Below are 24,525 nucleotides of genomic sequence, written 5' to 3' on the forward strand. Positions count from 1 at the left end.
AGGGCTTTCCCGTGCACTGTAGGATGTTTAACATCTCTGGACGCTAGATACCGGTAGAATCCTACAGTTGTGACAACCAAAACTATAAAAATATCTTCCGACATTGCCAATGTCCCTTAAAGGGAAAAGCTCCCCCCCCCCCCGAAGGGATGACATCCTTAGGAAATCTGACCTGGGTCCAGCATGTTGTATGCTTCCCCGTGCTTGGGACGCCCTCCAGGCCAGGCTCTGGCCACAAGGCCCTCCGCCCTCCTCACCGCCTTCCAGCTGCAGATGGGGCTGAGGCCCCATGGTCCCACGTGAGACTCACACGGTCACTCTCTCCTGGTCGTGGTGCAAAGCCAGACCTTTAACGTCTCCCTTTACCGTTCCTACCGCTCCTGCCAGTCTTCCCCGTTCGTGCCATTCCCCCTGCCTCACAGGCAGGGGACACAGGTGGCAGGACCGTGAAAGGACGGCACAGGCTGCCCCTTCCAGTGGTGCAGGTGAGGCGTCAAGGAGAGGGCGTGTGGGGAAGAAGGCTGCTCTTGTGAAAACACGAAGTTTATTTCTGTGCTTATTCTAAAGCAAACGTGGTCATGCTAGGAAACATGGCAAGCACAGGAAAATATACAGATAGAGAAGAAATAAGTCACCCGTGATTCCACTGCCCGGACAGCCAACACGGACGCCGAGAGGGCGCCCCCTTCGGCCGTTCTTCCCACCCTGGCTGGTGTGCGGGCAGGATGGCACGTGGACAGAACACTTGACCGGGAACAATAACAAGCATCCGGCGTTCCGGGTTCAACGTCGGCTTTATTCAGGTCCGGGGACCAGAGGCTCAGGCAGCCTATTTTGCAGGAGATTTGGCACCTGAAGGGCTCTCCGTGCCCCGCCCCCACCCCGCCCCATCAAGAACGCGCTCCCGCAGATGGAGCATCAAAACTCGTCTTTTATGTCAAAATGGGGCTGGTCTTCGGGCTTGAAGTCCAGGTTGGGGCTGCCGTCCTCGTTGAGTATCCTCCGGGCCGTGTAGCCGACGATGGGGTATTTGGCTTTGTACACTGTGGTGAAGACGTCGTCCAGGGACTGCAGCTCCTCGGCAGTGAGGCCGGTCTTGGGGGAAAAGGCCCAAAGCAACAGGAAAGGCAGGGGCGAGGGGAGGGGGAGGAGGCGAGATGAGTGAGTTGTGCCTCAAACTGGACTCTCACCACCCAGCCCTACTCCTCCCACACCCTTGATGCCAGAGGAAAAGTCTCTCAACTCGCCAGCTGACTTTTTAAGACACAATCCTGTGCAGGCGGGAGTGGTGCGGGAGTCATGGCTTCATCATGTCTTGCCATTTGACCAACGTGGGAATTAAAGACGCCAGTGAGGGGCACCTCGTTGGCTCAGTCGGTTAAGCGTCCGACTCTTGGTTTCGGCTCAGGTCACCATCTCACGGTTTGTGAGTTTGAGCCCTGCGTTGGGCTCTGTGCTGACAGCGTGGAGCCTGCGTGGGATTCTCTCTCTCCCCTCCCCCCACCCCTCTCTGCCCCTTCCACACCCCCCCCCCCACTGGTGCTGTCTCTGTCTCTCTCAAAAATAAACTACAAAAAAAGAAAAAAAGAAAAAAAACCTCCAGCGAACACCCAGCCTCAGGCAGGATGGGGTATGCTCTGTACCCACCTCCTTTCCACTGCTCTCTACACACTCTTCCCATTATAGATTCATACACCCTCCCCCCCTCCTTGATTCCTGAATGTAATCAATCTTTAATGTTTGACTTTAATGAGTTTGACTCATCTGAGCACAACTGGGGCGAATGCCAGTCCCTCCAGTGGGATTACTGAGACCCTGAAATGGCTTTTGCCGATGCTATTTTCTCCTCCACAGAAATACGAACACAGGGGACACTCTGCTTCTCACCCTGTTCATGCCGAGCGGCCTGGCGAGTGGGTGTCAGAGATCACAACGAATCTGGAAGAGACTGGGGGTGGTGGGTGCAGACCGCAAGGGGGAGGGGGCTGCCAAGGCACTGTGAAGCTCACAGAGTCGATCACAAGTTCACAAGAGTCCGGACTTGACTCTGTAGGCAATGGGGAGTCCTGGAAGGTTTCTGAGTAGGAGTGGCATAGGAAGATACTTACTTCAAGGGAACAGTTGGCTACACTGAGAGTGGACTGGAATATCAACGGGCTAAGTAGGAAGCTTGGCTATTTCCCAAGGGTAAAAAAGGCCATGGCCAAGGGGATGGGACATTTTGACAAAGGCTCATAACCTGGCTCACAGTGTCATGGGTGAGGTCTGCAGGATCGAGGGACATCTTGGCCACCCCTCTGGTGGAGTCCTTCCCGGTCAAGGCATTGTAGGGGGCTCCTCGTCCATAAAACTCTGTAGTGGGGAAAAGGGGAGAGGATGTGATTGTGGACATGCACGCAAAATAGCCAGGAGACTGTACGGGGCTTCTGAGACCCAATCCAACGCTAAACCTGGCTCCAGGCCGAAGAAGAGGGGAAGCAGTGAAGACGAGAAGCCCCCCTGCCGTCAGTTTGGATTCCACTGATTCAGAATATGGAATAAGTTACACACGCCGGGCTGAGGGGTGGTTTTTTAAAAAATACGGAATGGAAATAATCCCTTAAAAATATTTAAAATGCAAACAGGAAAAATGTCCAGTCTTCTTAAATGTCGGTGGAAGCCAAGTCTGCTTCCGTTCAACAGCTTTTGTTTGGTAAACAATGAGCCACAACAAAACTACCTCCCTGATACCATCTGTAGTTAACCACTAGAGAAACCATGAAATGGCATTAAAATGTTGGATCGTGTTCTATGATCCCAATGCCTTGCAAAGCAACGCTTTGCCTATTGCTGCTTCAACTACGGTAAGTTGCCAAGTTTGAATTTGATTGCACAGGCAGCAGGGAGCCACAGAAGGTCTTTGAGCAGGAGTGTGACATTATTAGAAAAACACTGTGGCAATACAACACTGGCAAAGATTGTTAATTCAGTCTGAGGGAAAGGGACCTGGCCAGCTTTCCTTCCCTTCTTTTGCATACCCAGCGCCCACTCTGGCTGCCAAGCTCCCCAGAAGTAAGGATTCATAAAGCCGAGCCACTTACCCTTTCCAGAAGTGACATCAAACACCACTCCTTTCACTGCCATGTAGATGGGCTGATCTTCCTAGAAAGCAGGAGAGAAGCTGTGAGGAGGAGCCCAAGAGCCCAGCTCCTCCAGCCCAAGTGAGTGACATCGCTCCGGGCTGTGCAGACAGCAGTGGGTGGAGGTACAAAGCAGCCTCTCCTGAGCCGGTCCGTGGCGAGTTCGTCGCCATCAGGAGCTTGCCCGCCCCTGCCCGATGTCACATCCCCTCACAGACTTTGGGAAGGTGACACAAAGTATCATGACAAGCCTATGGCAACACTTTTCTGTAAACAAACACAAGCAAACCAGGGACTGAAGCAGCTCTGCACGGATAAAAATCCAAAGGATGTTAAATGATGAATTATTTACATCAGCCCAAATTTCCTTTCATCTTTGGCAATGGAATCAGTCCGAATGATCCATTTTACATTTTGCCTCTCCTAGGTAATGCGGTTTCGTACAAACGTTCCCATGTATCGAAATCCCCCAAACGGCTGTCACTCTAACAGCTCTATCTTATGGTAGTGCTACTGCATTCCTGTTTGTTCAGCTGTTCTGTTTTGGGTATTTGGGTTCTTTCCAATTCCTTAAAACTATAAATGGCGGGATTATGAGTATCCTTCTACAAGCTACTTTATAATTTGGTGAGTTATTTCCTTGAGGCGTGCAATACATGGTCCAGGAATAATCCTGGACCAAAGCATACGAACAGTGTAATCAGTTTTATTAAAAATTTAACCAGCGTGTCCTTCAAAAGGCCCACTGACAGTGCTAGAAATACATAAGCAATGCTGTCTCCCGGACAGTACTAACAATGAGTCTTATACTTTATTTTTTGCTATATTCGTGGGTACAAAATGTTACCTTTGAATTCTTACCCCTCCGCCCCCGACCAAAGAGAATAATGCAAAAACAGATGGCATGAATTTTCCAACTTCCATCAAGGTGGACTCGAGCTGGGGCAGTTGACACAGCTCTTGGACATGCAGGGCCGGGTCTTAGCCCTATTGTGGGTACAGGGACACCAACCAGTCGGCCCACAGGCTGGGGTGAAGGGATGCGTTGCAGCTGGGTTTATGGGAATCTCTGGATCTCCAGGAACACACTGCTTGGTCTTCTGTAGGGTTGGGTCTTAAGGTTCTTGCCCTTGTTGAGCTTAAGGTCAAGTGTTTTCATGACTACATTCAACAGAGAGAGGAGGAGAGAAGTTAAGCAACTTGGCCAAGCAAATATATCTCACTGTCACATAACTTCACAGGCCTCCGTTTCTCTGTTATATACAGGTAACACCCACTGACCTTGCAGGAATGCTGTACGTGAGCACGTGGTAAGTCCAGCATAGGAGCTCAGTAAATGGTTGGTTATTAGAGTCCCTATTAGCTCCCACAGATGCTCCCTAGAACTTGTTGACTCAGTGGATACTTGTTCCACCTCAACTAATAAGAATCATTTTATATGTTTTTAAAATTTTATCTTTAAGTAATCCCTACCCTCAATGTGGGGCTCGAACTCACAACCCCGAGACCAAGAGTAGCACGCTCTACCAGCCAAGCCAGCCAGGCGCCCGAGGTTAAGGGTTATTTTAAATGCCATGGCGTAACCAGCCAGCAGCCTGCATTCTTCTTTACAGCCTTTCTTTCACTGTGATTATTTGTTTCTTGACATCAATGGCTCAACTGGGGTTATGTTTTATTCGAACTTAAAAAATATATGAACAGTTATAATTTTACCTATAGCATTTTGTCATATTTTCCATTCTGTTGCTCTTCCTTTGCTATTTTGTTACTTTTTTGTGTGCAAAGAGTCATAGAAACGTGACATTCACATACATAAAATATAAAAATATGCATCTCATCACTAACACCTTCAATTTCTTCAACAGATAAATTTTTTAAAAGTTTATAGTTTATTTATTTACTGGGGTCCCTGGGTAGCTCAGTTGGTTAAGTGTCCAACTTCGGCTCAAGCCATGATCTCACAGTTCGTGAGTTTGAGCCCCGCATCAGGCTCTGTGCTGAGAGCTCAGAACCCGGAGCCTGCTTTGGAGTCTGGTCCCGCTCTCTCTGCCCCATCCCCACTTATGCTCGCTCATGCTCTCTCTCTCTCTCTCTCTCTCAAACATAAACATTAAAAAAATTAAAAGAAATAAGTTTATTTATTTTGAGAGGGAGAGAAAGAGAGCACGTGGGAGGGGCAGAGAGAGAGAATCCCCAGCAGGCTCCACGCTATCAGCACAGAGCCCGACACAGAGCTCAAACTCACGAACCATGAGATCATGACCTGAGCCCAAATCAAGAGTCGGACACTTAACCGACTGAGCCACCCAGACGTCCCTCTTCAATAGTTAAATATTTATCCCCTCACAAAACTATACATTAAGGTGTAAGTGCTAAGAGGAGGTCTCAGCAAAGGGGTAGAAAGGAACGGTGAACGCCTCTGAGGCTTTCCTGTTACACAGACATTTCACGGAGAGGAACGGCCTTGTCAGTTAATTGTCAAGTGTGCTGGGGGTGGGGGGTTGTTCCTAACCCGTGGAGCTGATGTCCCCTGACAGCAGGCATGGTTTTCAGGCCCCGGAGGTGGCAGCTGAGAGGACAGAGGGTGAACGGAAGCCTCGGGAGCATAAACGCAGGCTCTGGAATAGACATGTCCTCAGAGACACTGTAAAGACACACACGCTTATCGCCAGCTTCACACCGTGGTCCCCCACCCTCAAGTCCGCCTGGAAGGACATGCATCATTCTTATCCGCACAGCAGGCCTGAAATAACAGCAGGTCTGCCTTTTTCTGAGACCAAAGGAGGGGTCACCATGGTGGGGTGTTCCTAGCACAAGTTTTCAAGTCAAACAGGCCTGGGTTTGAGCCACCACTTATACGCTGTGCTGTCTTGGGCAAATTACTTAACTTGTCTGGGCCTCAGTCTTCTCCTCTGTAATAGGAAGATACTAAAAGTGTCCACTTGCTGGGCTGTTGTGATGATTAACCAAGACAAGAGATAGGAAGCACTTAGCAGTTTAGGGAAATAAATGTTAGTTTCCCTTATCCTTCCCTAGATTTTGAAAGTTATAAGATCTGAGAGGAATCAGATACTCAAGTGCAAGAAGATTCTGTCTTCCTAAAGGAAAGATAGGGGGAAAAAATGTAATTCCCAAGTCACAGATAAGGATTCTGGAAGAAATGTAAGTTAAAACTGGAAGGGGCCTTGAAGATAATCTAACACCGTCATTTTACAGATGCAGCTATCCAGGCTGGGGAATTATGAGACCTGCCCAGAGTCACAAAGAAATTAGAGCAGTTTCTGGAACCTAGAGCCTTGGAACCCAAATCATTCCACTCTCTGGCTTGTCCCCCCAGAGGGCACACAGCAGGAAGACCACGTGCTCGCCTGGGACCAGGAGAGGGTGAGAGTGGCCTGGGAAATTCAACCATCCACAAGACTCAGAACCAACGGGTAAGACACGGGATAGGTCAGAGGTACTCAGTGGAAGGGAATCAGGGTAACTGAATCAGGGTAACTCCCTCTGCATAACTGAGACCCGGCCTTTTTCCTCCGGGCCTTGGGCTTGCTTTACCATCTGGCCTTCCTCCCTGCCTACAGTCAGGCAGGGCCAGTAGAGCACCATGAGAGTTACCAGGGAAGCAGATGCATAAGCAGCAGGGCAGAGGAGGGAGGGCCTTTTCCATAGCAGGGAGGGAGAGGCCTGGAGCCTGGGCTCAGGCAGGCAGGAAGGCAGGCCCAGCAGTCAGCCAGCCGCCCCTGAGCCTTCAACCCTTAGACCCTACACCAGGGCCTGGGGACAGAGTAGAAGTTCCTCTCTGGTGACTCTTCTCCTTGGAAAAGAGGGAAAACTGTTGCGGATGTTTGCTTCTGCAGAAATAACAGGGCCCTCCAAGGGTCTAAGGCCATGTTTTTCTGACTGAAATTGGCATTAGTAAGTATTAGTGGCTCATGGAGTTAATTTAGTGATTTACAAACAGATTTTTTTTTTTAAATTAAGTTTAAAAAAAAAAGCTTAAAATAGAACAGAAAATAGAAAACATTGAAGTGCATCACACGTAGTAATAAGCCTTGTTTCATGGAACTTCTGTTGTGTGGGTGTATACCGAGGTAGAATGCAAAATTGTATTCCTTAACATGGGCGAAATATCTACAAGACATCACTCTATTGTATAATTAGAGAGGGTGGTTTTACCTCTTTATTTACCTACCTCTATCCCATAGCCTTCACTGTCTGTATATTCTTTTTATTTTTGTTTATTTTTGAAAGAGAGAGAGAGAGAGAGAGAGCATGAAGGGGGAGGGGCAGACGGAGGGAGACACAGAATCCGAAGCAGGCTCCAGGCTCTGAGCTGTCAGCACACAGCCCGACGTGGGGGCTCGAACTCACGAACCGGGAGATCATGACCTGAACTGAAATCAAGGGTGGGACACTTAACAGACAGACCCACCTAGGGGCCCCTAAACTGCATTTCTGGTCATACTTCTACTCTGATATCTTCTTCTTAGAACCAATATAGCCTTGGAGCGGCCACTGCCTGGAGCAGCAAAGAGGGAGGCTTTTGGTAGTTTGTTTTCCTTGCACGAGCCAGGGTGGGCAGAGCCTGATTCGTCACTATAACTCTCTAGCTGTGTAAACCTGGGCAAGTTACTTCGTCTCCATGCTTCCTTCCTCATCTGAAAAATGAAAGAACAACAGCACCTACCTCATGGGGTTGTGGTCATCATTATATGAGTTAATGCTTTAAAGCTTAGGATAGTGCCTGATAGAGTTAGCTCTACGTAAGAGTAAAATACATAATATCTGGTCCCAGGCCCAGAAGTCAGGTGGGTGTGGGGGCAGGCAGGGTGACCCGCTCTGCACTTGGTCCTACAAAGCAATTAAGGCAGAAAACATATCTTCTGAGGATGGCATTCCCTCTGGACCGAAGAGAACCCTCAGAGTCACCTCATCTTCCCTATGGAGGTCCGAGGCAGCACCCCATAATCAACTATATTAACATTTCCACAGTGAAGCGTGAACATGAATATTCACACTAAATAGGATACATAAGGACTATAAATAGATTCGTGTCAGTTCCAGCAAGGCTCTATCACCAAAGGAGTTCAGATCGGGTTGGGTTTTGCCGTTAAATGACTTGTATAAAAACAAAAACACAACTTTCTGGGGCACCTGGCTGGCTCAGTCGGTAAAGCATGCAACTCTTTATCTCAGGGTTCTAAGTTCAAGCCCCACGCTGAGTGTAGAAGTTACTTAAAAATAAAATCTTTAAATTTTTTAAGTTTATTTTGAGAGAGAGAGCGAGAGTGAGCTAGTAGGGGAGGGGCAGAGAGAGGGAAACAGAGGATCTGAAGTGGGCTCTGTGCTGATGGCAGTGAGCTAGATGTGGGGCTCAAACCCACAAACTGTGAGATCATGACCTGGGCCGAAGTCAGATGTTTAACCAACTGAGTCACACAGGCGCTCCCTGTAAAAATAGTCTTTTTTTTTTTTTTTAATGTTTATTCATTTTTGAGAGGGGGAAGAGGGACAGAGAGAGGGAAACATAGAATCCGAAGCAGGCTCCAGGCTCTGAGCTGTCAGCACAGAGCCCAACATGGGGCTCGAACTCACCAACCATGAGGTCATGACCTGAGCTGAAGTTGGATGACTAACTGACTGAGCCACCCAGGTGCCCCCCCAAAATAAAATCTTAAAAAAAAAAAAAACAACCTTCTGGTTTTCAGAGTTTATTTGATTTTTGAATTGCAACAGAGGATTATGGGACCTGTTTTACTGCCTCTTGCTTGTATCTTTAATAATAAGCTAATAGCAGCTAAGATTTATTAAGGCTTACTCTGCTAAGATTATTGCAGGCCTATCTAGTGCACTTTGCATATCACTGTCTCATTTAATCCTCAAACCTGTATAGAGTAGGAACTCTTGTTATAGCCATTATGATGGTCAATTTTATGTGACAACTTTGATCAACTACAGTATCTAGGTGTTGCTATGAAGATATTCTGTAGATGTGATTAACATCTACAATCAGTTGACTTTGTTACATAAAGGAGACTATCCTGAATAATCTAGGTGGGCCTACCTATATTAGTTGAAGGGCCTCAAGAACAGAATTGAGGTTTCCCTGATGAAGAAGAAATTCTACTGGTGGGCTGGGACATCAGCTACTGCCCAGGGGTTTCAGGCCTGCTTTGTGGATTTCAGACTTGCCTAGCCAGCAACCATGATAACATAAACCGATTCCTACAATAAACCAAATATATTATCTGCTACTGGTTCTGTTTCTGGTGGACTTCTGACTGAGAAAAGCATCTTATAGATGGAAAAAAACAAAGAGAGAGAGAGAGAGAGAGAGAGACACTCCACGAGCTTTAGGAATTTGCCCAAAGTCACACAGTAGAACAGGGACTCATAGCCAGGTATGATTCAAAGGTATAAGGCTTGAACTAGGATACTGTAAAATGTATTATACAAACAATGACACTTCTGAGAGTGAAGTGGGGGGGGGGAGGGTGCTATTAGTAATTATCCCCAGACAACAGGCATAAACCAGAACCATCTAGGGGAGATCAAAGCACAGCAAGGCTCTGCTCAGCTGCACTCAACAGCCCCTCTCCTCCCTCTCTTCCTTTCTCTGCTTACAGACCCCAAAACAACTCTCTCCTTAACCGTTTTCCATCTCAAGCTTCCCTCTCTCCTTCCCCTAGTTATGAATCAATAATGTCAGCATAAAACACCAAGGGTCTTTTCTCCATCCTCATCTTGCAGCCCCTGGAGCTATTGTTTCAAGTACCCTCAACCGTGAACTCTCTCTTCTCTTGGGTTCTGTGCTGGGGGTCCCCAAGCTTGCCGCCATGTTTCAAGATTCACTAGAAGGACTCAGAACTCAGCACACAAGTTGTACTCAGAGCTCAGATTTATTAAAGCCATATAAAAGGATACACAGCCAGATCATAAGAGAAAAGGACAGAGGTAGAGTCTAGAGGAATCCATGTGCAGACTTCCTTATGTTCTCCCTTCCCCATGAAGGGTAACACACAATGCACTCTTCCTCCCGCAATACAACACAGCAATACGCTTGTGATGTTTCTGCCCAGGGAAACCCATTAGACACTTAGAGCCCTAGGTTTTTACTGGCAGCTAGCCATGTAGGCCTTCTCTGCCTAGTGTGTTCCACATAAATACACTGTATAAAAAGCCCAGATTGAGCCACCCTTAACTGTTAGGGAAGTGTGGAACACCCTGAAATTCCAGACACCAGCCAAGAGCCACTCTTGCCAGCAGGCCTTTCTAAGGAGAGCAGGCCTGTTCACTTTTTTTCTGCACGGGTTCCTGGATCCTGTATCATCCGGTTCCCTGGCGCCCTGAAAGATGCGTCCCTTAGCATCTAGTCACATCCCTCTGTGTTCTCTTCCACTCAGGCTTGAAACCAACATCTCTTTACAGTGATATTCAAACTAGCATCACCTCCTGAGGGCCAGGTTTCTGACTCCCTTGCGAACCTAGTCTAAGGCTAGCTAACAGAGTTAGGGAGCCCAGGCTGGAGGGTTCTAACAAGAGGACACTGGGTCCCTTCCTTGTTCTATCACTAACTAGTGGCACGCCTCGGTTTCCTCACGCGTAAAAGCAGGAGGTCGGTTCCGATCAACGCTGACATGTTATGGCACAGTGATCTCCCCACCAAACTGTTCCCCTCACTGCCAGATCGGCCCCGCTGTGGCCCTTCTGTGCAGTATTATTCTCACTCTCCGCAGGCATTACACTGGGCCCCAGCAGCCCAAACAGACGGGTGACTGTGAAGAGTTTCCTGGACATCTCCAGACTACTAACTGAAGTGGGTGTGTTGGGGTGGGGGCGGTCTTTGTCTCTAACCTCCGATCTCCCGCTCGGCCCTCTCCCCCAGCTTCTGCTCAGCCCCAAGGGCACAGGCACTACAAGTGGGTTTGAGGAGTCGGGGCAGGAAAACAGTGTAGGGAAGCCTGGCTCATCCCTGGGCCAGCCCCTGTTCCCACCTAACCCAGCAAGCATGTTTTACTTCCCTCCCTCCCTCGCCACTCGCCCCAAAGAATCGGCATAAGTATCTGCCCCCAGCTGACGCTAACACAAAAATCCCAGAAGTTCCGAGGTTCATGGACGGACCACGGGCCGCAACACGTCCCAGCGGGGCCGTTGGCCGGCAGGGAGGGGGCAGCGCGGGGCGGGGTGTGCGGGCTCGACGCAGGGGCTAAGCGGGGCGCCCCGACGGGGGAGGACTCCCCGTGTCGCTGCGCCGCCGTCGGCCCGGGGCCAGGAAGCTCGCAGGCCTCGCGCCCGGCTCGGGGGCCCGCGCCTCCCCCGAGGCCTCCCGTCCGCTCACCTCCTCCCCGCCGTAGCGGGCCAGCTCCTCCTCCGTGAAGAGCCGCACCGGGGGCCCCCGCTCGGCGGGGCGCGGCGCCTGCCCGGCCCGGGCTGCGGGCAGCCCCGGGGCCAGCGCCAGGAGCAGGGCCAGCGCTGCCAGCGGCCGCAGCCGCAGCCGCCGCCCGGGCGCGGGGCCCGCCATGGTGCGCGCGCGGAGCTGGGCTGGGGCGGCCTGGGCGGCCGGGACCCGCGCGCTCCCGCGCCTCCGCCCCGGAACCCCGCCCCGCCCCGCGCGCTCCCGCCCTGCCCCGCCCCGCGCCCTCGGGACCGCGCCGCTGGAGGCGGGGAGCCCCGGGTGTAACCTGAGGCTCCTGACTCCCCAGCCCGGCCTGCAAGCTGAGCAACAGTAGTAGCTCCTTGAGTGGGTACGTGGGTGACACAGCCCCAAATTCCGACACGTAGAAAGGTGTATGTATAAACCGGGACCGGATGCCCGCCTGGATCGGTCGGTGGGGCCTGTGACTCTTGATCTCAGGCTTGTGAGCTCGTGTGTGGACTGTGGGGGTGGAGATTACTTAAAAATAAATATCTTTGAAAAGAATCCCTTTTACTTCTGGCCAATTTCTTTTCCTTCCCAGTTGTGTTTAAATTTCGAGTCCGCAAGGGGGTTTTTGCAAAGGGAGGGTGGAGCATGGCACAGATCCGCCCTGAAATAACAATAGCTAACATTTGTGCAAAGATTCCTTCATTAATTTATTCATCAAATCCTTACTGAGGGCCTCCACGTACCAGCTCACTGGGAACACACTGCTGAACAGGAGAGATCCACAACCCACGTGGAACTTACATTCTGTAGGCAAAATAGACAAGAATAAAATACATACGTTGTATATTAGATGGTGAATACTAGGGAGGAAAGTAAAGCAGGGCAAAGGGATGGGGAGCATTGGGGGATGCAATTGTATTGTATTTATTTAGTTTTAAGTTTATTTATTTTGAGAGAGCACAAGCAGGGAGGAAGGGCAGAGAGAGAGAGAGAGAGAGAAAGAATCGTAAGCAGGTGCCACACTGTCAGCACAGAGCCTGATGCAGGGCTTGAACTCAGCGACCACGAGATGGGTGACCTGAGCCAAAGTCGGCTGCTTAACTGACTGTGCCACCCAGGTTGCCCTGGGGACTACAATTTTAAATAGGCTGACCAGGGAAGGCCCCACTGAGAAGGTGGTATTTGTATAAACATCTATAGGAAGTGAGGGAGGTAGCTAAGGGGGGAGGGCCTTCCCTGCAGAGGGAAAGGCAGGTGCATAAATGTTGAGGAAGGAGAGTGCCCTGCTTGTTGGAGAAACAGTGGGATGGAAGAGGTGAAGGAGATAAGGTCTGGGAGGTCAAAGAGTAAAGGGGATGGAGGTGGGGGGCACGTTTTGTGGGGCCTTACAGCTTATTTGTTTACTTTGAGAGAGACAGAGAGACAGAGCTCGAGTGGAGGAGGGGCACAGAGCGAGAGGGAGACACAGAATCAGAAGCAGGCTCCAGTCTCTGAGCTGTCAGCACAGAGCCTGACGCGGGGCTCAAACCCACAAACTGCGAGATCGTGACCTGAGGCGAAGTCGGAATGCTTAACCGACTGAGCCACCCAAGCACCCCCAGCTTATTTTTAAAGGATGTTGGCTTCCACGCTGAGTGAATGGAGCACAGGGATGAGTTAGGATGTTAGTGGAATGACTGCTGTTGTGTTGAGAACAGGAAGCCGCCGCAGTAATCTGGTGACCGGGCCAGAGGTGACAGCGGCTTGCGCCAGAGTGCTGGCGGGGGAGGTGGTGAGAAGTGAGTGGGTCGCAGATGTGGTTTGAAGGTGAGGCTGACAGGATTTGCTGACATATGAGAGGAGACAAGGGGTCTGAGAGACAGAACAGAGTCAAGGATGACCCCGCGGGTTCTGGCCTTGGTAACTGGAAGGATGCAGCTGGCACTTTCAGGGATAAGGAGAGATGGTGAGAAGAGCGGGTGCAGGGAGAGAAGCTCAAGATCAGGCTTGTTCAGTCTGAGGACACACAGACATCTAAGTAGAAGTAGCAAATTGACAGTCGGCCATAAGTCTGGATTTTAAGAAAGTGCTCCAGGCTAAAGATATAAATCATGGAATCACTGGCATATATATAGGTTGTATTTAAAGCCACAGAAGGGGCGCCTGGGTGGTTCGGTCAGTTATACGTCAGACTCTTGATTTTGGCTCAGGTCATGATCTCACAGTTCATGAGACGGAGGCCAATGTCGGGCTCTGCACTGACATGGTAGAGCCTGCCTGGGATTCTCTCTCTCTCTTCCTGTCTCTCTTGCTGCCCCTTCCCTGCTTGCGCTCTCCTTCCCTCTCTCTCTCTCTCTCTCTCTCCCTAAAATAAATGAGCTTAAAAAAAAAAAAAAATAAAGCCACAGAATGGGTTGGATCATCAAGGACATGCAGGTGGATAGGAAGGTGGAGAGGACCAAGGACTGAGTTTTTGGGCCCCACCAACATTTTGTGGGTGGGAGAACTAGCAAAGGAAACCAAAGAAGGGCTTAGCGTGCCAAGTGCTGACTCAGCACTTTTACTAGTGTTTGCTCATTTAATCCTCACTCTATGAAGTAAGAAGTGTCACCCATTTTACAGATGATGAAACTGAAGTGCAGAGACCTTAAATACCTTGCCCAAGGTCACAGATGGGTGGCTGAGTCAAGATTCAAACCCAGGCCCCCTCCCAGAGTCTTCCCCTTGACCATCAGGCTGCACCTTCCCTCAGGGACGGCACCAAGTTTTCATACATTTACTTATTCAACAGGAGCTTCTAGTATAGAGTGACCTGAACAGGATCCATCACAAACCCTCTGAATCTCAATTTATGCATGTAATATACCAGCCTGCTTCCTTGATAGAATAGTGTTGAAACTAAAAATGAGAATGGATTTGAAAGTCTGTGTAAGTTGCAGCGCTCAGTATCTGTTACACTGTCACAGGATCTCCAGGTTAGAAGAGGCCCTTTTAAGCCCTTGAATAGAGTATCATCCCCTTCCTGGTGCATCATGTTCCTTAATAACATCTCTGGCATAGAGTGTGCTGCTTCTCTGCTTGGGCCCTTTCTCTCTCTACAGTTCTATTTGTTAGTGACTTTTTTGAGCCAAAAGATACTCCATGTAACTTCTACTGATCCAATCCAGCTTCCCCTCCCTGAGACCGCTGTGTATAATTGTATGATTTCATAGCATGCTCATATATCCTTGGATTTTTCCAGATATTCCTCTGATTGCCTTTCCCTACTTGACCCCAGATTCTTTTTTCCCAAATGAATCAGTCACCTTCAAGGAGAATACAAATTATTCTAAATGAAACAGAATGACTGTAATAAGAAAGCTGGTTACACAGGGGATGGAAGAGGCTGGGAAGAAACCCTGAGGTGATCTGAAGATTAGAAACAGCAGGAGATTAACAACAACCTACCCTTAGAAGGGAAGAGGTGGTGGTACTAGAGTCTGGGCCCTGGGTCACCTGGCTGAAGCTAGAAACACAAGAAGCCTTTGCATCAGGGGCTGGAACCATGGAAGGGAAGCTGCCAGGAGCAGCGAACAAGGGAAAGAAAAACTCTGGCTTCTCCCTTGCCCTGACTCTCTCCAATCTCCCAGAGGTACCTCCTCTTGACTAAATCCACTGGAAACCCAGCCAAGAGGCAGTCTCTGCCTTATGTGAAATTTTTTTCACCTGCTGCTTACAGGCAAATGATTAAAGCCACCTTGGTTGGCAGCTACGTCACTGTGATCTCCGTTTCCGCCACAACAGGGCATCCTCCCTGTGTGTCTATCTTCACACCGTCTTCCATTTTTTTGCAAGGACACAAGTCATAATAGATGAGGCATCACCTTACTTCGTATGACCTCATCTTAACTAATACATCTGCAACAACCTATTTCCAGATGAGGTCCCATTCTGAGGTACCAGGGGTTAGGACTTCGACGTATCTTTTTGAAGGACACAGTTCAACTCAAACAGAAATCCTTAGGATATAGATGGTAATTCAGAGCATGAGACTGGAGAGGAGCCCACTTCTCTAGCCCCCTGGGGAGTGAGTTGAAGGGAGATCAGAGACCTAGCTTGGGAATGCCATCCTGGAGAGTTGAGGGGATGAGGAGAAATAAGCAAAGGAGGCTGAGAAGGAGCAGCGAGTGAAGTGGGAGGCAGAGTGGGAACAGGTGGGGTGCTGGAAGCCAGGGGAGGAAAGTAGATAGGGAGGAAAGGGTCAGCTAAGGCTGAGGATGAAGCTGACAAAACAAAGGAATAAAAAAAACAAATGGCGGAACCAGACCTGTATATACAGAGAAGAAACTGATGGTTGCTAGAGGAGATGGACAAAATGGGGAAAGGTGAATGGGAGATACAGTTCCAGAATGAATAAGTCACAGGAATAAGAGTACAGCAAAGGGAATATAGTCAATGACACTGTAATAGCATTGTATGGTGACAGAAGGTAGCTACATTTGTGGTGAGCATGGCATGACCTATAAACTTCTTGAATCACTATGGTGAACAGCTAAAAAATAATGTAACGCTGTGTTACAACTATACAAAAACAAACAAACAAAACCTCACCAGAAAAAAAAAAATAAGAGGAAAAAAGAGGATGAAGAAATGGTCATCTTATTTGACACCTCTGAGGTCAATTGTGACCTTGACAAGCATATTTCGGTGGAGTGGAGACGATGAAAGTCTGATCCGTGTGTGCTCATGAGAGAATGGGAGGAGAGGACTTGGGGACTACTAGTCCGGAAAATTCTATCTATGTGTTCATGGCTTCTCCATTCTAGCAGAAGGAGCCAGAAGGGCAAGGTTCTTGGAGTACCCCATTTATTTCTGTATTCCAGTGCCCAGCACTGTATTTGTTAAACCGTGTTAAATATTATATTAGCATCTCCTTCAAATGTGGGAATCTGTAATTTCCCGGTTTGGTCATAGCAACAAAGAGTAGAGAGGGATGATGGGTCTGGACTAGATTTTTCTGGTTCCTTCCAGCTCTAAAATTCTATGATGGTATGACTTGTTCTATCAGCCACCCTTGCATTAATACAGTTAGGAATTTAACAAGTTGTTTGTAGTTATTTGCATTTGCAAACAACTGTTAAATGAAATAGCTGGAATAAGTGTTCCATTCATAAATTGAACATTGTTGAGTACCTACCATGTGTAAGGTATTACATATATCGTCCCATTTGAAGATGCAAGACCAGGGAACCCAGGATAGGGGAGGGTGGTCAGAAGAGGTGAGAGGGCCTCCTCCCACTACTAACACTCTGGAGGTCCAGGGTACTTTGATGTGGTTGGTGCTACTGTGGTTGACACTGAAGAGGGAAGAGGCATTGAGTGGCCTGCGTGCAGGCGGTTGCAGATCTGCAGCTGCCCGGGACACAGAGCAGCATTCACGGCGGCATAAGCAACCTCTATTTGCCTCACCACCAATCAGCCCAGGGCGGCCACACAGAATAGCAGTTCAGGCAGTAGGAGGAGGGGAAGATGTGGTCCTCAGATCCACCCTGCTACAGGGCAAACGCCGTATTCTCCACCACACTCAGGACAAAGAGGCTTCTGCTGTGGTGAACAGCACCTTTGGGTTTTGCTACATGATCTATTTAGGCTCTCATTAAGGCACTGTTAGCAGGGCAGGGTTTAGGCGTTGCATTCTAAGGCAAAGAGAAGAGGTTTGTATTACAAGACCTGTCGGAGAGGGGCAGAGCCAGGACAAGAACCGAGAAGTCTCGACTCCCAAGTGTCTACCTTAGGAATAATGGAAAGCACTTGGATTCTGTAGTCTGATCCTGGATCAAATAATCTTCACTTCATTACTCCCGTCCCCAAATCCTGTCCGAAACAAGGTACCTGTTTCTTCATCCGTAAAACAGGAAGAAAAATGTCCTGCTTACAGGGTTCCTTGCAGGATCATGGCATTATATGAGTGAAAGCGCTTTGTAACATACAAAGTGCTCTGCAGACATTTATTAATGGTTATAAACCACCAGACTGCCTCTTGGAGTTATAGATTAGGCTCCCTCACTCGTTGGACTTAATTACCCCTCATTCCACTTTCTACTCCTTTTCTCCGTCCCTCCTCCTCCCACAAACAGAGGAAGTGAGACAGGAAGCGAGCACGTGCGTCTAACGCCTGGTCTGGGTAACGCGCAGGCTTCTCAGCTCCAAAGTTGCTGAGAGGGGGCCCCCCGCCCAGAACTACATTTCCCAGCAACCTTTCGGGGTCTCCAGAGGCGGGCGGGGTGGGGGGGGGGGGAGGCGCATGCGCCAAGTTCCGCCCCGCCTGGTCTCGGGGCCGCACCTCCGAACCGGTTTCGCCTGGCAGAGCCGGCTGCTTCAGGCGCCCTGGACGCGGTGCTCGCCTCGCGGCTTCTCCCGCGCTGTGGCGGTGCCAGGTGTGGCTTAGCTCGGGTCAGTGCCATGATCCGGCAGGAGCTCTCCACATCCTACCAGGAGGTACAAAGCAGTGGGGGCGGAAGTAAAGTTTCCCGCGGGGCGCAGGAGCGGGGTTCCGCGGTCTGGGCGGCGGAGGGGGGGGCGTCCGGGCAGGTCGAGTGAGCTTTCCGAGGAGTGCGGCGGGGGAGGGGTCCCCGCGTGCGGAGGAGCCTCGGAGCAGGAAGGAAGCGGGGCGCAGAGCCTCCTCCGGATGCTGCCGGCGCGGGATGGAGCCGGGGCCCCCGAGCCGTGAGCCGTAACCAGCAGGTGAATGATTGAAACGGCGTCCGACCCAGGCAGCAGCGCGCCGGCCGCACTTGACCTCGGCTGTTCTTTGCAAGTGGAGGCACGGCGCCCTCCTCCCGGCTGGAACAGATGCGCTGGGAGCATTAGCCCCTCTGCAAGCCCAGGGCTTCGTGGTACATGACAGGGATAATTACAGCTTGTTCGGTGGTCGCCTAACTTTGAAAAGGTGCTTTCGCCTATCTAGCTGTTGCTCGCCGCGCTCGGTTTTCCTTTCACTCTCACCTCCTCCCACTACTTTAACTATCACTTTTCCAGCTTTGTCTCTTTCTTGTTTGTCCGAGCTACAGGCGGTTTCAGCTTTTCCTCAGGCTTCCTGAGTCCTCCTGACTTACTCGAACTAGTAAACTGCTCTCCTCCTCCTCCTCCTCCTCCTCCTCCTCCTCCTCCTCCTCTTCCTCTTAGGTCTTACACTCTGGTCATCTCTGGTGATCATCCCCCCTTCCCCCACCCCGCACGGTCGTCCCCTCATTTGTAGGTTCAGTTACACATCTTCAGTCCTCAGGTTTGTGTTCTGTGTCTGCTCTGACCACCTGAGTGAGATGCTGTGTTACCATCTCTCCCTTTGGTGTCCCCTAGGCTGTGCAGATTTGCTTTGAGGCCCTGCCTTGATCCCAGAACATTCCTTTTTACAAACACCTGGTGCTGCCCTTGATCTACCCTGAACAGTCCAAATTTCTTAGCAAGCTTCGGAAGCACTGCACAGCTCAGCATCCCTGATTTCTCATCTCACCTATCTGTGTTCTGATCACACTGGAAATTCACTCTTTAAAAATGTGCTCCGACTTTCCTGTCCCTATGCGCATTCTCACACCATTTCTTTTTCTTTAACTTCTTCTCAGTCCCCATTGGTCAAAATCCCCTCCCTTATTCAAGGAGGGATCTTAAGTCCCTCATGTTCCATGGAGACTGACTTCCCAGATCAGTCTAGCATTCTGCCTGTCCTTCTCATATGTACTTCCTGCTGTTTTGATCAATACTGACCAACATTGGTGTACATTCCTCTCTTTGTAAATGATACTGTGTGGATTATATAAATAATATAAAAGCAGATGGCTTAGCCCTACAGTGGAAGGGGAACCTCCACCTGAGTTGGAGGCAGATGAGATTTGCCTAAGGCTTGCTATTTTTTTAGTGTAGGACCTGGTCTGGAATCTGACTTTGGGACACATTTCTATCTTTCTCCCCACAATCTCCTTTATCCAGAGGAGCCAGATGGATTTTAACCTGTGTTGGGATTCTGTGGCCCCTAGATTCCATGCCCTAGCCTGTGAAGGAATCCAGAGGAATGAGTTGTGTCTTTCCTCTGAAAGCTTTCAGATTCACAGGGAGTAGAGCATAGTGCGTAAATACTGTTTTGAAGTTGGGGAGCCCATGTTCCTCTCCTGCTCTGCTTCTGGCCATTTGTCAAGTCACTTCTCTGAGCCTCAGGTTTCTTCCTCTGCAAAGGAAGGTAATGATAGTTCCTATTTCACAGGGTTGTGAGAGTTCAATGAGTTGGTATATGGAAGGTGCTTAGGTCAGTGCTTGGCAGAGAGGGACCTCTCAGTGGATGATAGTTCTTGTTCACAGGACGTGGGTGGCTCCTGCTTCTAGGGAGCTTTGGGGTCCTGATTTGTAGGACCATGTCCCTCACCATCCATATGTAACCTGCAGTATCGCCTTTCCTAGTAGGGCTCCTGAAACGTTTATTAAAATGCAGACAGTTACTCGGCAAGGCCAAAGGTAAAGTCACTTTCTATTTGAGGGTACCCCCAAGATGGAAGACACTGGAAGGGCCCTTCCCTTTACCTTCTTCAGTGGCTCGTTTTGAAGTCCCTGTCTCTTGCCTTCTTTGGAAGGAGGCCTCCCGGAGGGTGGCCCAACTCTCTTGCCTGGGTCGTTCTGGGAGTGGACCTTTGAGTTAGGAGTCTAACTAGCTCTGAGTTGGGTTTCTTTGCTGAAGGGAGATTTTGGCTTTGGGGATGGGGCTGCAGGTAGTCCGGAAGGGAGCTGGGTTGGGAGTGTGTTGCTATCTGGGTTAGGCTGAACCTGGGTGAGGCTTGGATCAAAGAACTTTGGGCCTTCTCAGACTAACATCCTTCTTTCTCTTTGGCCAGCGAGGGCTCTGGTGATCTCTTGATATGTGTCCCCACTACCTGTATGTCATGGTGTCTTCTCCAGCCTCCCAGCCCTCTCCTACTTGTTGGTTTTCTTTTCTTGTGGGCTTGGAGGACTTTACACTGGAGATTTTACCTGATTCTAATGGGCAGGAGTGGAGGCATGAAAAAGGAGATGAAGGTCCATGGCTGGCTTAGTTGGTAGATCATGCGATTTTCAATATCAGGCTTGTGAGTTCATGCTCCTCCTTGGGGATAGAGATCACTTAATAAAATTAGGGGCACCTGGGTGGCTCGGTTGGTTAGGTGTCCAACTTTGGCTTGGGTCATGATCTCATGGTTCACGGGTTTGAGCCCCGTGTTGGGCTGTGCACTGACAGTGTGGAGTCTGTTTGTGATTCTCTCTCTCCCTCTCTATCTCTGCCCCTCACCCCCCATCAGAAAAAATTTTTAAAAAGAGGGGAGGAGATGGAAGAACAATAGATACATAAGAGTTTTATTTTAACCCAAGTTTCTTGGATATTAATTTTTAATTAAAACGTTTGAGACCTTAAGTGTTGACACTGTGAGCCTAAGAAAATATTTAGGAAAGCAATCCCTTTCCCTTCCCTCCCAATTCAATGTTAGGTCCTTTAAACTCTGGTCTTCATCTCTCTTCCCCTCCTTCTCAGTCCTATGAAGAATTGTTTGTTACTGTGTCCTCTGCCTGCCCTTCTTGGTGGCTCATTTCCCCCATTTGACAGGTGAGAGCACTGATGAGGTGAGGTTGAAGCTGCCTGTTGTCAGGCTGCTGATCAATATCTGTTTCTGGGATGGACCACCTTCCCCATTTTTTTTCCTGCCATTCGCAGCCTGAGTCGGTGGACTTGAGCCAGTGTCCTGGAGGGCTCTGACACCAACTTCACTGTTTCCTTCTGTCAGCAGACTCTTAGCTGTGTTTCCTCCTCCTCTGGGAAGCCGTTAAGATCATCGGTTTTGGAACTAGACCAACTTGGATTTGACTTCTGGCTCTATGGCCAAGGAAAGTGTTGTGGTTGAATTGTGTCCCTCCAAAAAGATGTGTGGGGAGTGCTAACCCCTAGTACCTCAGAGAGTGTCCTTATTTGGAAGTAGGGTCATTGCAGATGTAATTAGTGAAGATGAGGTCATACTGGAGTAGGGTGGGCCCTAATCCAATATGGTGTCCTTATAAGTAGCTGACCTTGTGGAGACAGCACAGAGATGCACTTCCCAAACTCTATGTGAAGATGGAGGCAGAGCTTGGAGAGGAGAGGCCTCTATAGGCCAAGGAACACCAAGGCTTGGCCATTACCAGAAGCTAGGAGACCATGGAAAAGATTCTTCCTCACAGCCCTCAGAAGGAACCAACCTTGCCAACACCTTGATTTCAGATTTCTAGTTTCCAGAACTGTGCGGGGATAAACTTCTGTTAATTCTTAAGGCACCCAGTTTGTGGTGCTTTGATAGGGCAGCCCTAGGAAACGAACATACGGGAAGTTAACGTGAGTTTTCCGAGCTTCAGTGTCCTAATCTGTAGCATTGGTATAACACCCCCTCCATCATGTGACTGTGTGTGTGTGAGAGAGAAAGAGAGAGAGACAGTTAAGTGAGAGGAAGCTTCTGCTTTCTCATTCTAGCCCTCCTCAGCAAGGCTGATGTGGCTGACTGGTTTGCTCTCTTTGTCTCCCCCCTTTAGCTGAGTGAGGAGTTGGATCAGGTGGTTGAGAACTCAGAGCGGGCAGACGAGCAAGAAAAGGAGGCAGACGGAGTACAAGGTCCAGGAATCTTACCAGGTGAGTGGGTTCAGTGCTGGGGGCAGAAGGGCTGGAAAACGGTGCTCTGCTGTAGCTGGAGGCCCCAGTCCAGGCGCCTGGCCACCTGGGGACCTGCAGGAGAGGAGGAGCCCCTCTGCCCTGCACCCCAGTGTCAGGTCTCAGGTATTGCCCTAGTTCTAAAGCTATACATATTTAACCAGCCTTGGGACAGAGGAGGTGTCCAGGCCAGTATCCGCTCTTTTCTGTACTCCGGTTTGAGCCAGTTCCTGAGGCCAGGACATTGGAGGTAATGGGTCTCTGCTCTTCTGTTTGTTTTTTCCTAGGAAGCCGTTAGTAGTTGAGCCTCTAATATCTGGGTCACTTCCCAGGGCCCTCAAGGAGAATATCTAATAGGCCTCACCTCTTGGACATCAGGCCTTGCCAGTATGGTCACCCAGCTGGGCAGGCAGGGTCCCATCAGTCAGGTGGCATCTTAAGGAGTCTTATGTTAGATGATGTTGACCGCTTCTTCCTCCTGGGTACTCTCTGCACCCTTAGATAACGTAACTCCTTACTTCTCGGAGTGCTCCTTCCAACTGCCTTTATAGTCACCTTCCAGCTCTTGGGTGTTAAGTGTTTGTCAGAGGCCCCTTTTCTCTGTCTCTCTCTCTCTCTCTCTCTCTCTCTCTCTCTCTCTCTCTCTCTAGTGGGTGGTCTCACCCAGGCCCCATCCCTGCTTCAGTTACTTCTTGTTCACACGTGACCGCCATGTTTACACCTCTAGTGCAGAGGTTACCTATAAACTCCAGACTTAACATATCCTGTATATCCAAATGCCCAGGTCATGGCTCTGCCTGGATGCCCCAAAGGTACCCTAAACCCCACATGTCCAAAATTGACCTCGTGACCTCCCCATTCCTGGTGTGGCCCTCTTCCAGTGCTTCCTGTTTTGGCGAATAGCATGTATTACCCATCCAGTTGAATCGGAGAGTCATCCCCACCCCCCACCCCCCACCCCTGCTTTCCTTGCTTCCCCATTTTCTCTGCTCCTCAGCCATGCTGGCCTTCTTTTATTTGGGCCTCCCTCCCTTCCACCATCAGGCCTTTCTGTTGTTATATCTCTGTTTGGAATTCTCTTCCCGCTGTCATCAAGTTAATGTTTAATCGTTCTTCCGATTAATGTTTAATGTCAATGCTTAATCGTTCTTCAGCTCACTTGTTTTCTACAAAGCCTCTGACCTCCTGGCTAGATCACTTCCACCCTCCAACCTGTCACTTGCAGTCCACGCATCTCTCCCTCGTAGCTCTCCCTGATGGGGCAGTGTACTTGCTTGGCATTTGATGAACATCTCTTCTGCTAGCATGTAAGCTCCATGAAGGTGGAGACCAGTCCGTTCTGCTCACTGCCTCAGACCTGTCCATGTGGTGAAGATTTGCTGAATGAGTGAACGGAACCCCAACCTGACTCTGCCTGCTTGGGTGGATTGAGGGAGGTGGGATTGTGCTCCTCTTGATCCCTTTAAGGGGAGAGGAATGGCATAGGATATTCTGTGATTGTGCCTAATTATTTAAAAAAAAAAAGTTTTTTTTAAATGTTTATTTTCAAGAAACAGAATGAGACAGAGAATGAGCGGGGGAGGGGCAGAGAGAGAGGGAGACACAGAATCCGAAGCAGGCTCCAGGCCCCAGGCCCCAGGCTCCAGGCTGTCAGCACAGAGCCCACTGTGGGGCTCGAACTCAAGAGTTGTGAGATCATGACCTCAGCTGAAGTCTGATGCTCAACCAACTGAGCCACCCAGGCGCCCCATAGGGAAGACTTTGTAGAAGGACAGACAGAGGCTGGAAGAGTAGCTGTTTACTGACTGCTTCCTCTGGGCCGAGCTCTGTCATTCCCGTTGCCCCATTTAATTTTCATGACAACCCTGTGAGGTAGGCATCCTGATTTTGATGGATGAGGACCTGAGCCCCAGGGGGTTAAGGAGAATATGGAAGGATCGCTTGGCTGGTGAACAGGATCAAGCTCTGTCTGACCCCAGGCTTTCTACTGCACCAGTGGTTTTTAAAAAGTATTTTAAGCATCCTTTTATTAAAGCTTATTGTGTAAAAGGTGGTAGCATGGCTGCCCCCACGCTGATTCTGGGCACTACGTCTGAAGTCCTGAAGCCCCAGGGAGAGAACAGTATATTTATATTTATTTGCATTAGCTCTGTATATGGGTTCCTATTGTTTCTGTAACAAATGACCACAAACTTAGTGGCTTAAAACAACAGATTTATTATCTTACAGTTCTGGAGGGCAGAAGTCCAAAATGGGTCTCGTTGTGCTGAAATTAAGATTTCAGCAGGACTGAATTCCTTTCTGGAAGCTCTAGGGGAAATTCCATCTTAGTGCCTTTTCCAGCTTCTAGGGGGTGCTCACATTTCTTGGCTCGTGGCCCTTTTTCCATCTTT

The 24,525-nt window shown here is 49.5% G+C and overlaps 2 protein-coding genes across 5 annotated transcripts in view; one reads left to right on the forward strand and one right to left on the reverse strand.

The window, feature by feature from the left end:
* Positions 1 to 525: 525 nt before the first annotated feature.
* Positions 526 to 11,640, reverse strand: NENF (neudesin neurotrophic factor). 2 transcript variants are annotated; one of them, XM_042976494.1, is made up of 4 exons: positions 11,458 to 11,640; positions 3,081 to 3,141; positions 2,249 to 2,352; positions 526 to 1,095 (listed from the first exon to the last, which is right to left on the reverse strand). In XM_042976494.1, exons 1-4 carry the CDS (start codon positions 11,638 to 11,640, stop codon positions 919 to 921), a joined length of 525 nt encoding a protein of 174 aa, XP_042832428.1. In that variant the 3' UTR covers positions 526 to 918. The 2 variants fall into 2 exon arrangements, with proteins under 2 accessions (XP_042832428.1, XP_042832427.1); XM_042976493.1 differs by having other exon boundaries at positions 2,240 to 2,352.
* A 6,130-nt stretch (positions 11,641 to 17,770) lies between these two features.
* Positions 17,771 to 24,525, forward strand: part of PACC1 (proton activated chloride channel 1) — a 34,762-nt gene continuing 28,007 nt past the window's right edge. For 2 of the 3 annotated variants that reach the window (XM_042976766.1, XM_042976767.1), the window contains exons 1-2: positions 17,771 to 17,940; positions 22,018 to 22,114. In XM_042976766.1, the coding sequence (XP_042832700.1) occupies positions 17,905 to 17,940; positions 22,018 to 22,114 (133 nt within the window). In that variant the 5' untranslated portion in view covers positions 17,771 to 17,904. Of the gene's footprint in view, positions 17,941 to 18,171; positions 18,187 to 22,017; positions 22,115 to 24,525 lie in introns of those variants that run through there. The other variant, XM_015543768.2, reaches the window with a different exon arrangement.

The sequence above is a fragment of the Panthera tigris genome, chromosome F3 (genome assembly GCF_018350195.1).
Source record: "Panthera tigris isolate Pti1 chromosome F3, P.tigris_Pti1_mat1.1, whole genome shotgun sequence".
In the NCBI taxonomy this organism is placed as follows: domain Eukaryota; kingdom Metazoa; phylum Chordata; class Mammalia; order Carnivora; family Felidae; genus Panthera; species Panthera tigris.

Excerpts from the sequence above, each read along its gene's own strand:
- NENF (XM_042976493.1), bottom strand. The coding sequence starts at position 11,640 with ATGGCGGGCCCCGCGCCCGGGCGGCGGCTGCGGCTGCGGCCGCTGGCA. Across the intron at positions 3,142-11,457 it reads CCCGCTACGGCGGGGAGGAG|GAAGATCAGCCCATCTACAT; the intron begins GTGAGCGGACGG and ends CCTGCTTTCTAG. Across the intron at positions 1,096-2,239 it reads CCCATGACACTGTGAGCCAG|ACCGGCCTCACTGCCGAGGA; the intron begins GTTATGAGCCTT and ends TTTTCCCCCAAG.